This window comes from Nannobrachium achirus, assembly GCF_963921795.1.
Source record: "Nannobrachium achirus genome assembly, chromosome: 17".
Lineage (NCBI taxonomy): Eukaryota > Metazoa > Chordata > Actinopteri > Myctophiformes > Myctophidae > Nannobrachium > Nannobrachium achirus.
Genome location: NC_137824.1, coordinates 16666964 through 16681513, shown reverse-complemented (window position 1 = coordinate 16681513; position 14550 = coordinate 16666964). Strand labels below are relative to the sequence as shown.

The window sequence follows — 14550 nt, the reverse complement described above, 5'->3', positions numbered from 1 at the left end:
GCATTGGTAGAGGCCATGGGAAAGCCATAATGGATCAAGATATGTTCCCAGTGGGCTGACCACTTGATAGCCATACTGGACAGGAAGACCAAAAAACATAGTGAGACCCATGTAGTATTTGACCACTATGATATTGCATCTTCACTGAAGGAGGCCACGCGTATGCGATGCCAGGGTGGCAAGCCCCCTACCACTTATCATGTGGAAGACAACACACCGATAGGGAAGGTGTCTGAAAAACAGTTCTTGTCAGGTATCCACACCAAAGATGAGCTGACTGTCTGCAAGATGTCCAGGCAAGATGTCCACTCAAACTATATCGATGTAAAACATCTCCACAGCTCACAGGAAGAGGCTGACACAAGGATAATCCTGCACAGCCTGGATGCTGTCCAAAGAGGGGCAACACAGCTATACATTGAGTCCCCGGACACTGATGTCTTTGTTCTTGCAATCCGACGGTACAATCAGCTGTGCAAGGACACCTATTTCATCACCGGTGTGGGAAACAAAAAACGTATCATCTCACTTGAGCCAGTAGTGCAGGCACTGGGTGAAACGAGGACTTCAGTCTTACCAGGGTTCCATGCCTTCACTGGAGCTGACCAGACAGGCCATTTTGCTGGAAAGGGAAAGTTAACCTGTTGGCAAGCCCTAAACCGGTGTCCTGTGGAGGTGGTATCTGCATTTGCTACTCTAAGTACTTCAAAAAAGCTCAGTTCTGACACAGAAAAAAAGATTTAAGCATTTGTTTGCCAGCTGTACGAGCCCGGTACAAATCTTGTGGATGTTGGTGAACTCAGGTGGAGGTTATTCACAAAGAAACAATTATAAGCAGAGAAGCTGCCACCTACACAAAGAGCATTACATCAAGCCATTGCCCGTGCCCATTACCAGGCAATGGTATGGTATCAGGACCACGTACCTAACCCACAGATGCCACCAGCAACTGAATATGGATGGGAGGCTGAGGGAGATCATCTGGTGCCAGTCACAACACGGGATCCCCCAGCTCCAGCCACCATTACTCAACTGATCAAATGTGGCTGCAAGAAATCCCAGTGCATGTCACATTGTTCTTGTCGATCTCAAAATTTGAACTGCTCCGAGATGTGCATGTGTGGGGAAGATGAAGAGGTGTGTTGTAATGTAAGCAAGGCACAACTGTTGGGGATTGACGATGACGAAGATGGAGACCCTTCTATTTAAATGTGTTTACAGAACTTTCTGTACATATTAGTATAAACAATCGGATAATTCTGTGACCATTTCTCATATTGTTCTTTATTTTATATGAGGGATATGTAAAGAAATATAGCTATTTCTGGTTTCGGTGTGATTATTACATAATTATTACACAGACAAAAGGTTGCATGATTCATGTATAGGATAATAATAATTCCTGGACTTGTAAACATACATCTTAGAGTCTGTGAGAAGCTTTCAAAGTTGACTAAAACAAAGAAATGCAGCAATTTGCTTATTTTCACCTCGTTTTTGCATAATGTATGCTAATTATGCTAATTAGGAAAGGTTGTATGACTTCACAATGGTAACAGATGAGTTTCTGGACCTCACAAACATGGACTTAGACTCTTAGATCACCTTTATAAGTTACCCAGAAGCAAAGTTATTGCTATTTACTGTTTTTGGCAATTAATTGGCTAATTATGCTAATTACACATGCTAAACCCAAAAAGAAAAATTGAAGACATGTTTTTTTGGCATTGTGAGAACCCCAAGAATGAAGATATACATGTCTCCAACAATTATCATTCCAAAATTACAAAAATTGATAGGCTCCTCTACTATTTGGTGCCTTCCATGGTTTCCTCTGTCATCAGTGTATGAATGTGTGAATGTTAATGCACAATCTATGTAAAGCGCCTTGGATAAAGGCGCTATATAAATGCAACTTTTATGCCTACCCATAGTTGACACTTATAGCAGAGAGGGGAGAATGACTGTAGTTTGTGGTGTCTGAGGAGCTTTCAGTTTCCTCCCTAGATGATACATAGAGAGAGAGCATTGACAGACGGATCACAACCATGTATGAATCATTGCTTCTACTGACAAATACACGGTGAGGCTAAAGAGACAAGAGTATATTCCTTTAATGTACAACGTACTTGATGTATTACTTGCTGACAACCCAAATAAGATGTCATTCTGCATTGATGGTGACATTGCTGTCGCTGAGAAGTCATTGTTCGACTCTTACTTTGATTGATGATAGCCATGTCCTTTCAGATGACTGGATTAAAAACATACAGGCTGTCGTTGATGATGTCATTAATGGCGATGATTCGGGTAATCGTCTTTAATCTACAACTGGACCCCCCCCCCCCCAGCTCCAAACTGTTGTATCAACGTTGGGTCCAGGGACCACAAGAGTTCAAAATGTACCCTGTGTGGAGTTTTATTTATACACTCTCAGAGTTCAATAAACACTGAGGATTTGTGATTGCAGATTGGGGTCCCATTGGCAGAGATGATAAATGGTATCAAATGGGGGTCCGTGGCCTAACGCATATCAAACTGGGAGTCCTTGAAATCAAAAGGTTGAGAATTGCTGGCTTAAACCTTCAGCTGCTCTAAAACGTTCTGGGTTAAATGGTAAATTAATGGTGCATTTCGTCGCTGTTGGGTGGGAACCTCATTATGTCCAAAACTGTTACTTTTCAGGAAATGGAAAAAAATCACCCGTGTTAATTTTTTTTCTGTTTAAGAACCTGTGTTTCAATGGTTCCAATGTAGTTATTATTTAGTTGCACGCTCTTTCTTCTTAATACTTTTCATTGGTTAAATATTTATAAAATCCACAGACAGAAGCACGGTTTTATTTAATTTATATTTTGCTAAAGTTGATAGGAAAAAAATGCCTAAATTGGTTGACACTGTACTGTAGTGTGAGGAAGTATTAATTCATGAACATGTTGAAATATGGAGGTACGAGGCTTCTGCCTGACAGCATCTATTTACTGTTTATAGTTGACATTTAGTATTCACATTTAGCTTCACTTCCCAATGTAAAGCGCTTTGAGTCTGCAACTTGCTTAGAAAAGTGCTATAAAAATGCTATCCATTATTATTATAGGCTGAGCATGACCATAACAAGGGCTTGCTTTGTTACCTAGATAGCGTCTTTCAGGAGATGAGTCAGTGGATTAGAAAAACATAACGCTCAGATTATGTCATTAATCGATGGTGATGTTTCTGGACTGGTAAACGTTTGGCCTACTGTAAATCGCTGTGGGCTGAGCCATACCATAACGAGGGTTTGCTGACCCATCAGTGTCCTGATGATGTGATCTGTCACTCAGTCACTCTGCCGTGACTCATTTGTTCAGTTTTGTCAATTTGCTAAGATCTCGTTCTCTTCCAAGCAGTCATGTGCTTCCATGTTCCTTTGGTGTTGCTAAAGAGATGCAGGAACACACTGTCCCCACCATTACCATTAATGAAAGACTTCCACCCCCATAATGAAGCACCGAGGGAAAAACAAAGCTGGTTCGTAGGTGGTGGAAATTGGAAAGAGGGGAGGTGTTGGCTCACCGTAAGTCAGGAAATTGCAAAACGCAACCGGTAGTAAAGTGGGCCAAGAGATGAGCTCTCCGGGGTCCATATTAAGATTCATAAAGACACAATGTTCCTGAACCAAGTCAAGGAAACAAGCTCATTAACCGTGACTGCAGAGAATTAAGTGAATTCATGAGTGCCACGGCGTTCACAGTCACACACAGGTCATGTACTGCTTAAAAAAAGCAATCTAAAAATGTCTTGCTGGCATCTTCCTGCCCTTAAAAGGTAAAAGAGAGATTTCTTCTAAAACAATATTTATTTTATCTTCACTTGGCCGATTGTCTGGGGTCAGTGGATGCAAGAAGCAGATTTGTGCGTGTAAACACCAGTGTTCCACAGTCAGGATGTGAGGTGGTCCGGTCGTCTTCATCCTAGCTGGTACAGAACGGCTCATCCTGTAAACCAGCGGTTCAATAATATTTATCTGTGGAACAGAGCCAAACTAAATTTAACCCATTCAGGCCTAGAATTATTGAATGCTTTAACTATTGAAAAATAGCAGATATACAAGCTCACAGCGCGGCACCGAGTGCCGCGCTGCGAGCTTGTAGATCTGCTATTTTTGAAAAATCGTGAAAATTTGAATTTTGACCCGATTCTATAAGTAAAGTGTCTTTTGAATCCTTCTAAGGTTTTTTGAAAAACATGTTTCTATGTCAGCAATCTGGCCAGCCATCGTCAAAGAAAAGGTCCTTTTCACTTCAACTGGAGCTCAGTTAGTCTGTTCTTGAGAGACTACTATGTCAGTGGTTCTCAAACCTTTTCATGAGAAGGACCCCCAAAATGATATTTATTTGGCCACGGACCCCCATCTCAAAATATTTAGTTCCAGGGACCACCCAGAAGCAAAATTTGAGTTACAAATGTTCACACATACACACACACACACACACACACACACACACACACACACACACACACACACACACACACACACACACACACACACACATACACACACACACACACACACACACACACAAAACAAATTGACCCTGAAAATGTGTGCAAATCTTTGAATATATGTATTTTCAAAGTGAACGTTTGTAACTCAAATTTTGCTTCTGGGTGGTCCCTGGAACTAAATATTTTGAGATGGGGGTCCGTGGCCAAATAAATATCATTTTGGGGGTCCTTCACATGAAAAGGTTTGAGAACCACTGACATAGTAGTGACTAACTGAGCTCCAGTTGAGTGAAAAGGACCTTTTCTTTGACGATGGCTGGCCAGATTGCTGACATAGAAACATAACAAATAACCTTAGAAGGATTCAAAAGACACTTACAGAATTAGGTCAAAATTCTAATTTTCACATTTAAAAAAAAATAGCAGATCTACAAGCTAGTGCCGCGCTGCGAGCTTGTAGATCTGCTATTTTTCAATAGTTAAAGCATAAAATAATGATACACAATAATGTGTACCCGTTCTAAATGGGTTGTTAATGCCTCAACTCCTACGTTCCAAGTGCTTGTCAGGGTGGGGGGTCCCCAGTCCCAATATGATTATTTTGGGGGGTCAGGAACTGAAAAGGTTGAGAGCCAGTGCCGTAAACAACCACAGGGGTCTGTAGTAATGCCTTCCATATCCTGCCAGGCTAATGCCCCTAATGCCAACGGGCACAGGATTGTGTGTGGTTATGGAAAGAATGCTTGGTTAGAGAAATGAAACGATTTATTGATTGATCACTCAACAGAAAATGTATAGAATAAAATGTCTAATCAAGTAATTGCTTCAGTGATTGATCTAAATATTTATAGTTCCAACTTAACCAATCGCCAGGATGTATCTTTATCAATCATCTCTCGTGACTTTGACTTGAGCGTACGATAAGCTCAGATCTCAAGTCTGGTCTGAGCTTGTGTAGGATTTGTCTACACCAGTTTGTTCCAACGTAGAAGTGTGTGTGTGTGTGTGTGTGTGTGTGTGTGTGTGTGTGTGTGTGTGTGTGTGTGTGTGTGTGTGTGTGTGTGTGTGTGTGTGTGTGTGTGTGTGTGTGTGTGTGTGTGTGTGTGTGTGTGTGTGTGTGTGTGTGTGTGTGTGTGTGTGTGTGTGTGTAGTCGGGCGTGGACATGACGGGCAGCAAGGCGGTCGGGGGAAACTCTTCTTATTGGCTTTCCATGCGTTGGTCGTATTCCGATTGTTAATGTTGTTAAATCTGGGTGTTTCGAGAATATTTAAGGCCAAGGTATGGCTGTCACGGTTACATACGATGCATATGATACATACTTTCTGTTTGGGTTTCATAATCAGACAAACATTGCACAAGGCATATATGACAAATGACTTACAGTAAATATACAAAGAAATTACGGACCGAGGAAAATGTAAAATGTCAAGCTTACAACACATCACTTTGTGATGTGTTGTAAGCTTATGTTGTAAGCCATTTCTGCTATTTCTGGAAAACGTTTGAAGATGTATGCATTTTTTTTTAAACATGATGGAAATGATTATGCAAAATATTTGTTATCTCAAATAATTGCAATTAGGCGATTATGTAATAATTGTGACAGGCCTAGGCCAAGGGTGTCTTGTTTAAATGACGGTCGGTTTCAGCCGTGAGATTTATCAAAAGATTAGACTAAATGTATGCTGAGATTGGCTGTATAGGTCCCCAGACCCCATTTAGCCCCCTTTCCACTGACATGGCCCAACACCACACCACATGTGCCAGGTTTTCCACTACAAGGACCTGGGTAGAGCGTTGTGAAAGTGGTACTAAACGTGCTACTAAAAAACTATCCGATCTAGAGTAGGTCTGAGCTAGGTCAAACAGGGCCAAACATTTTATAATGACTGATAACTCACTGACTTTTTATTTAGATCACCAGGATATAGTTGTAATACATGATGATAGATTCTATTGTGTTTACAACCACTATTATAATCGATTGTAGTGTATTATAATTACCATAGTAATAGATTAATACTTTATAGTGTATCATAATTAGGATAGTTGTAATACAAATTTATATTGTATTATAATCACAGTTAAAAGGGTCAATTTGTTTTTGGGTACTAATGGAAAATGTTGATATTCTTACGTGGTGTGCGGTGTAGTGTCTTGTGGTGTGTCTGGAGAGATATGAAGGAGGATGGGTGGGCCGGGGTGTAGCAGAGGTCCAGGGGTCTTGTGAAGTGGGGTGGGGGTTATTGAAGGTGGTGGAGACCAAACGAGCCAAAGCGGCGGTGGGTGGGGTGTGGGCCCCCTCCACAGGAAGCCCTCCCACCCTCTCACTACTTCCTCCTCCCCGCATTGCGTCAGCGGCCGCGATTATTTCACCGCATGCATGGCAGCGCTCACTGGAAGAAATGTGCACACAGATGTGAGTGTTTTTGGAAGGGGATGAGGAGAGGTGTGTGTGTGTGTGTGTGTGTGTGTGTGTGTGTGTGTGTGTGTGTGTGTGTGTGTGTGTGTGTGTGTGTGTGTGTGTGTGTGTGTGTGTGTGTGTGTGTGTGTGTGTGTGTGTGTGTGTGTGTGTGTGTGTGTGTGTGTGTGTGTGTGTGTGTGTGTGTGTGTCGTTTGGCTTGTATTTCTATACTTGTGAGGGTTTGCACAAGTAGAGTATTGGGCATTCACCGAATATCAAAGTCACTAAGGTTCGTCCCGGGGACCTTCAGAAGGCCCTTGTTTGAGGATCTGAGAGATCTTGAGTTAGGTTTAGGGGGCAGTAAGTCCATGATGTACAGCGGGGCCAGCCCATGCAATGCTTTATAAGTAATTAAAAGTATTTTAAAATCTATTCTGGCTTTAATGGGTACATTGGGTAGCCAGTGGAGTGATTTTAACACCGGGGTGATGTGTGCTCTACGGTTGGTGTTGGTGAGGATTCTGGCTGCAGTATTTTGTAGTACTGCAGCCAGAACACCCACAACGCATGGATTAGGCGTTTAGAAGCTATGTTTACAGGTTGGAGAGTTATGTCTGATTTATACTTAGTTGCACGCCGGTGTTGTCGTGCACCAAAAATATCCGATCTACAAAATCATTAGAATAGGCATTCATAAAACAGCCTTCCTAAAATGTCTTATGTCCCCACAAGTACAGTAGTAATAAGAAACTGTGTGTGAGTGTGTTGAAAATATTTTTCATTTCCCAAAAAGGGCATGCTGCACGGAGGCTCAGAGCCTGTGTGAGCAGAAATAGTTTAGCCGTGGAGTAGCGTGAAGGTTTTTCTTTTTTAAATTATCCCCAAATAGGTAATGGCAGCGTCTCACAGGAGGGGAGTAAATTGGACGCCGGACAGAGAGACCCACCGCCATGTCGGTTTATGATTCATGGTTCGATTTACAAGCTCGTATTCATTTGCCAAAAATATCGTGCCCTTATCCTGTAAATCGAGCTGCAGGATTTGGGCCCTGAGCCCAGTGCAGTGGGACGCTAGCCTGTCATCTTCACCCATGCATTACATCAGTGTTGTTTTTGACAGCAAATTTTGATTTAGTTTTACTCATAGTCTTTTGAATATTGTCATTTAGTTTTAGTCTCATTTTAGTCGACTAAATATAAGATTTTAGGCGGCGATTTAGTCAGCTGAAATGTATTTTGGCAGGCCTTGATGGCATCGTAATGACTGATTTTACACTTGGTTGTGTGCTGAAAATAGCTGATCTACAAGCTCACAACGCGTCGCGCTGCAACAACACCTGAGAGCAACCAAACATAAAATGACTCTCTTCTCCACTAGTCCCTCGTTAACGTTTTAATCTAGTTTTAATTTTGTTGACGAAATTGTTAGTATATTTAGTCTTAGTTTTAGTCATCACATCTTAGTTTTTATTTCGTTTTCATCAGTGTAAAAAACGCAGTCGACAAACATTTTTCGTCATAGTTTTAGTCGACGAAATCAACACTGCATTACATGTGTCATGTTTTTATTTTCTTGATAGTCAGAGTGCCTTATCAACATGCATTGATTTTAATTATCACAAAATAGAACACATTTTGGTTGTCCACAACCTTTCTTTGTTCTGTTCTTTTGAAATATTTTCTTTCACATCAGGATGTAATGATCATTAAAGGCTCAATACAGTGTTAATTTTGTCGACTAAGACTAAGACTAAAAGACTACAAGATTTTGATATTTTGTCGATAGACTAAAACTAGACTAAAACAGTCCCAAAAGACTAAGACTAAGACTAATGCCTCATTCACACTACAGATATATAGTTGAACGTTTAGCTTGGTAATTCAATGTAATCTCAATGGAAACCAGCTTTAAAGCTTTCAAAGCTTTGCTTGGAGCGTCTCCTGTATCTTTAAAGCTGGTTTCCATTGAGATTACATTGAATTACCAAGCTAAACGTTCAACTATATATCTGTAGTGTGAATGAGGCTTAAGACTGTTATTTGTGTTATTCAAAAGACTAAGACTAAATCTAAGTCTAAGACTAATAGCTGTAAAAAATGACACTGGCATGTAACTGCAATGAAATTAAAGGCAAATACACATTTCATTTATGGTTTATTTTGACCAAGTAACAGGCAGTAGAAGACAATGACTTGTTCATAATTATGTGGTTATATTAGGCTAAAAAACCTATCCTAAAAGACGAAGACTAAAAGTCTAAGACTAATACCAAAAGACTAAGACTAAGACTAAAATGTTTTGATATTTAGTCGACTAAGAATAGACCAGACAAAAATTATTTCAGAAGACTAAGACAGGACTAAGACTAAATGGTGTGTTATTCAAAAGACTAAGACTAAGACTAAATCAAAATTTGCTGAAAAAATTAACACTGGCTCAATAGAGCGATAACCGCACCTATTTCCTAGAGTTCCTTCCCAGCCAAGAGTTCAGAGTTTGAATGAATGTAGATTTTTTTTGCAGCAATGAAATGACTCTAGGAATTATGCTCACGTCACATAATCTTGAAAGCCATAGAACACATCATTTGAGACGCCTGGGACCTGCTACTATAAATAACACTTAATTTAGTAACTTAACAAGTCTTAATATTGTAATTATGTATTATGTATTATGTCAAATCACAGGTTTAGAGGTGCTACGTTCACACAAGTCTTAATTCTGCAACTAATAAGTATTGATATTGTCTTAACCCTGCACTTAAATCTTAATACTGTCGGCCATTGAGCGGATTGGCTGCAGCAGTTCAGGGCGAAGTGCCTTGCTCAAGGATACCTGGGAATGGTGAGCGTTAACTCAATTCACATTTGACCATGGCAGTCCGGAGGAATTGAACCAGCAACCTTGTGGTCACAAGCACACTCCTGTAACCCGGAGGCCACCGCTGCCTCTTCCCACTGTGAAGTGACTGTAATCCTTCCCTGCTGCTGTGTGTATATTATAGAGGCTTGTTGTGGTCGGGTCACAGATCTAGAACACAAATCCAGAGGAAGAGGTGTAACCCAGTAAAAAGATTGGTGTGTGTGTGTGTGTGTGTGTGTGTGTGTGTGTGTGTGTATAATGGCATCGTTCCAGACCTAACATTCCACTACCGTTCCGTAATATAACAGTCTACAGTACGGAGTACAGAATGTACTCTTTTTCCTCAGCCAAGGAGCACATGGTGTTTACATAGCGCTTCTAATATTTCTACTCACTGTTCACACACTCACTCTTTCTCTCTCTCTCTCTCTTGTATTTTTCCAGATTGGATATCTACAGGAAAGTGCCAAAAGATCTCACACAGCCCACGTACACAGGAGCATGCAGTGAGTAGCCGCCTTTCACCTGGGCCTCCTGGTTGATAATGCATTAGGTCTTGATGAATTGAACACATATTGTAGGACCACAATGTAAACAAAGTCGCCAGGGCGTTTTTGTGTTAACCTTTTAGCCATAATGTCTTAGTGTACCACATGCTGTTCATGTTTCTGACTAATGAAGTATTCAATTGCAAGCAGTGGTGTGATATGGATTTTAGAAGTGGCGCCCCTCTAAATTTGTGACGTGATGATTCATGTGCGTGCATGTGAGGCGCGCGTGCGTGCAGCTAAATAAGTCTGGGCTCACCGAGCCCAACCGAGCCCACGGCAGTCACCCCTGATTGCAAGCCATGGACCAATCTACACATGCACATTCCTCAGTGTTAATTTGTACATGAACATTGGAACCCCCTCAAGGACCCCTAGGGGTCCCTGGTCCTCATGTTGACAATCAATATGCCAACACAAAATGTCTAAAACTCTTATGTTGTGTTTTCTCATTTCTAGGCCCCAGAAAGTCGTAAACACAGTGAAATTTTACGATTTTTTAAATCAGTCTCTGAGGTCTTAGAAACTGTTTTCTTGTTGCACTGAAACCCTAGTTTGAAATGCACCGGGCCCACGCAGTTGTTAGTTTTTAGTACCTCTCGCAGCAGGGCTCGAAAGCCTAATTTATGGTTGGACAAGTTGGTGTGGAGCGACACGTCGCACCACCTGTCTAACAACGTTCACACCGCCTGTGACTCGCCGACCGCCTCACCACGAAATGTAAACAGGAAGTGAAATGTGGTCTCTCTTGTGCATCTCGTCTTCACGAGATATGCAACACCGTAGGTGGACGCCTTCCTCTTCACGCTTTTGGTCATTTGTGCAACTTGTCGTTCAACACTTGAAAGCATAAATGTGCATTAAGAATGGCTATACTTCTGTTGATCAGGCTGTCGACCAGTCTTTCTATCCATCTGTCCGTCCATCCAGGCCACCCATGCCCAAAAAGTCAATTTTGCACACAGGATATCTCATAATGTAATTGCAATAGACTGAATAGACAGGATGGATTAAAAAACGCACTCATAGTAATAGCAACAAACAAGCTAGAGGCCTTAAGCGCTCTACAGACGGACAGCGGTTGCCGCCGGGGCTCCCGCTTGGATCTGCGAGGACCGCGCCGCGGTGATACTAACACACTCGCTCTTTGAGTAAACGCTGCGCGGTATTTCACAAAGATGAACACAATCCATCTCTCACCGCCCGCGTACGCATGCACAAACGAGCACGCTCGCGGGGATTTTCACGGGACTGCGCCCGCTCGCCTCGCCGCCTCTAAACTTCGCTGCGCGGACGAAATAGCCGCCCGCCTCTCATTGAAAATTAATTACTAGCAGGCGGTGACCGCGTACCGTCTGGAATCCCCTTTAGTCTTGTTCCAAGTCGAAACATAAGTTAGTCTTTTTTGTATTGCTTGTCATGAGGTTTGCCATGTTAACTTTGACAAAATTGGCCATTGCTCTACATATTTAATATGCATAGAGAATTAAAAACATTGTGTTGCCCACAGCCATAAAGAAAGACTCCAAGCACTGTTGGTTTAAGAAAGCCAGTAAGCCCTTGCGTGTCTGTACTGTAAGTAAAATGGAAGAAACCATTAGCCCCAGGTAGAGAGTGATTAAATGCTTTACTGGAACAGGTTGTATTGTTCCAGAAGCTCAGTAGTATTTTAGGTACTTACGGTACCTGTCACAGTGAGGGGGCGGGCCCTGGCGTAGTTTCTAGGAATGTCATTAACCAGGAATGTTAATGACAAGACCCTTTTCATCTTAGCCGCAGGAAATTAAAAAAAGCTTGTCACCGGAAATCTGAAACCAGTGTTTCCTGAAAAGTCACATTTTTCTATTAGTTGTCAATAAGTAATCGACGTATACTCATCGTATTGATTATAACCTGCCTGGCAGGATACTGACTATTTGACGATCACAGTTTCAGTTTCACAATCGGTTGTTTATTTTGATTATTCATCAGGCCCAGCCCAGGTGATAAAGCGGTTTGTTTACTCTGATTGTCACACGCTGTCAGTGTAGATTTCCTCTGACCAAAAAAAACAACCCCAAATCTGTAAATTGATCTTGATCAGTAACGTGTAAATGTCCTGGAGATGTTTCCATTGACTTATCAGCGGTGCTGGTTGAATAAATACGACCCAAATTGGGCGTTGTTCCTGTATGTTGTCAACTACTCCCTTCCTGCCTGGTTTACATTAAAAGTCCACCGCCTCGGGCTGAGAGCACTGGGTTGATTCGAGGTATTTAGGTTAGAGTTACTGCCAAAAGTTACTCAGGTCAACTCGTACTACTGTATACGCTGTATACGGTAAATATTGTAAAAAAGATTAAACATTTAAAAAAGTGTAAAAAAGATATAATTCATAAATAAAAAGGACAAATATTTTCCATCTACAAATCAATGAGTTAAAGCCAAAGGACAACTTTGTTTTTTTACAACAAGGGTTCATATTTTAGATTGTAATTAAAGAAAAGTGTTAAAATGTTTTCGTTTACTGCTTTCTATTTTAGCGATTTTAACGATTTAGATTTCAGTGCGTGGGGGCATGCATAAAAGTGGCTTCATGTATTTTTAGACACAATAAGCCATTACCAAGATACACTGCAATCTTTCATGGGCAGATGTGACTTATGGGGGCTAGTAGTGTTACTGTAAATAGTAATAAAGAAATCACTGTCTTATTGTGTCTAAAAATATATGTTTAGCTACTTGTGTTCATGCCCCAGTCATAACGGTCATATTTTCTTTAAAATATGAACCCTTGTTGTAAAAAAACGAAGTTGTCTTTTAAGAAATGTCCAATTTACACGTTCAAAACAATCCCAAATTGGGCCTTTTAAAGTGGCCTACACACATTTTGTTGTCTTGAGCAGTGTTTCTCAAAGTGAAACCCCCAGGGGTCCTTGAGGTGGGTTCTGGGGGTCCGCAGTAAGAAAGGTGAGACTACTACAGACTGTAAGGCAAGCACACAGACATAATTTCCACCCCCCGTTGGCCCCTTCACAAAAGGTCAAATGTTTGACTTCTGGCATTTTGTTATTCTTTGCAGGTCACATTCCACAGAGTTCAGTTTAATAAACTTGTTCGTCCTGGCGTCGCTCTATTTTTGGCAATGTCATTATCTCATACACCAGGGGTCTTCAGCAGGGGGTCCGGGACCCCTAGGGGGTCCTCAGAGTTACTACAGGGGGGCCGCCAAATCTTTGTGTAACTTGAACCCTCGCATCCCTTTTCAGAGGAGAACTTTAGCCAAAAATAGCCAATCTACAAGCTCTCAACACCTCGTGCTGCGAGGCGTTTAGAGCTTGTAGATCGGCCATTTTTTGTATAGAGGTAAAAATCAGACCAAGTACAGAGTGAAAGGTCAAATTTACTAAGCATCGACGATTTAAGTGGTTAAATGTATTAAAAACACTCACATGAATCCAACATATACTGATGACAAACAAGTCGATGAAAATCTGCAACACAATTTTATACAATATTTATCTCCCTCTCAGCTAAGGGGTCCTTGGCCTGAAAACGTTGAAGACCCCTGTCAGTATGCTGTATTTCCAGTGCCCAAGAGTTGAGTTTTGGGTGTTGAAGATATTATCTCATTAATCAAACTTATGCTTCTCATCATGACATAATGACATGTCATGATTAGGGCTGTCACAATTATTACATAATCGTCTAATCGCAATTATTTGAGGTAATCGTCATAATCGTTTCCATGTTGAGAAATGTTAATATAGTTTCAAACACTTTCAAAAAGTAGTGGAAATAGCAGATCTACAAGCTCACAACGCGTTGCATCGCGACGCGTTGTGAGCTTGTAGATCGGCTATTTGTATGTCAGTAATTTCTTTGTATATTTAGGTTGTGTCATAATTGCCATGTGCAACTTCAAAGCCTAAAAGCCAAACAGAAATGTAATTGTCAACGACGAAAATACAATTAAATCGTTAATCGCAATTATTTGAGTGACAATTAATCGTCATGTAAAATGTTATAATCGTGACAGCCCTAGTTATGATGAACAAACATGACATGAGCAAACATGACATGATGTTTGCTGGGATCATTTGTACGATCACAATCAGATCGGATATCAAAGTGATGAGGGTCCCTGGCACAAAGGCGGCCAAATACAATGCAATTTGAAATAATCTTTGTTTGTAAGACATTTCGTGAACATGTCATAATTATTCGGCTCGTGCCTGTCATTTTAATCCATCTCAAACCAGACCACA

The 14550-nt window shown here is 41.1% G+C and overlaps 1 protein-coding gene across 1 annotated transcript in view; it reads left to right on the top strand.

The window, feature by feature from the left end:
- ergic1 (endoplasmic reticulum-golgi intermediate compartment 1) overlaps positions 1-14550 on the top strand; it is a 50083-nt gene that overhangs the window by 7496 nt on the left and 28037 nt on the right. Inside the window, exon 2 of the mRNA XM_080746313.1 lies at positions 10200-10261. Coding sequence (XP_080602439.1) covers positions 10200-10261 — 62 coding nt within the window. The remainder of the gene's footprint in view (positions 1-10199; positions 10262-14550) is intronic.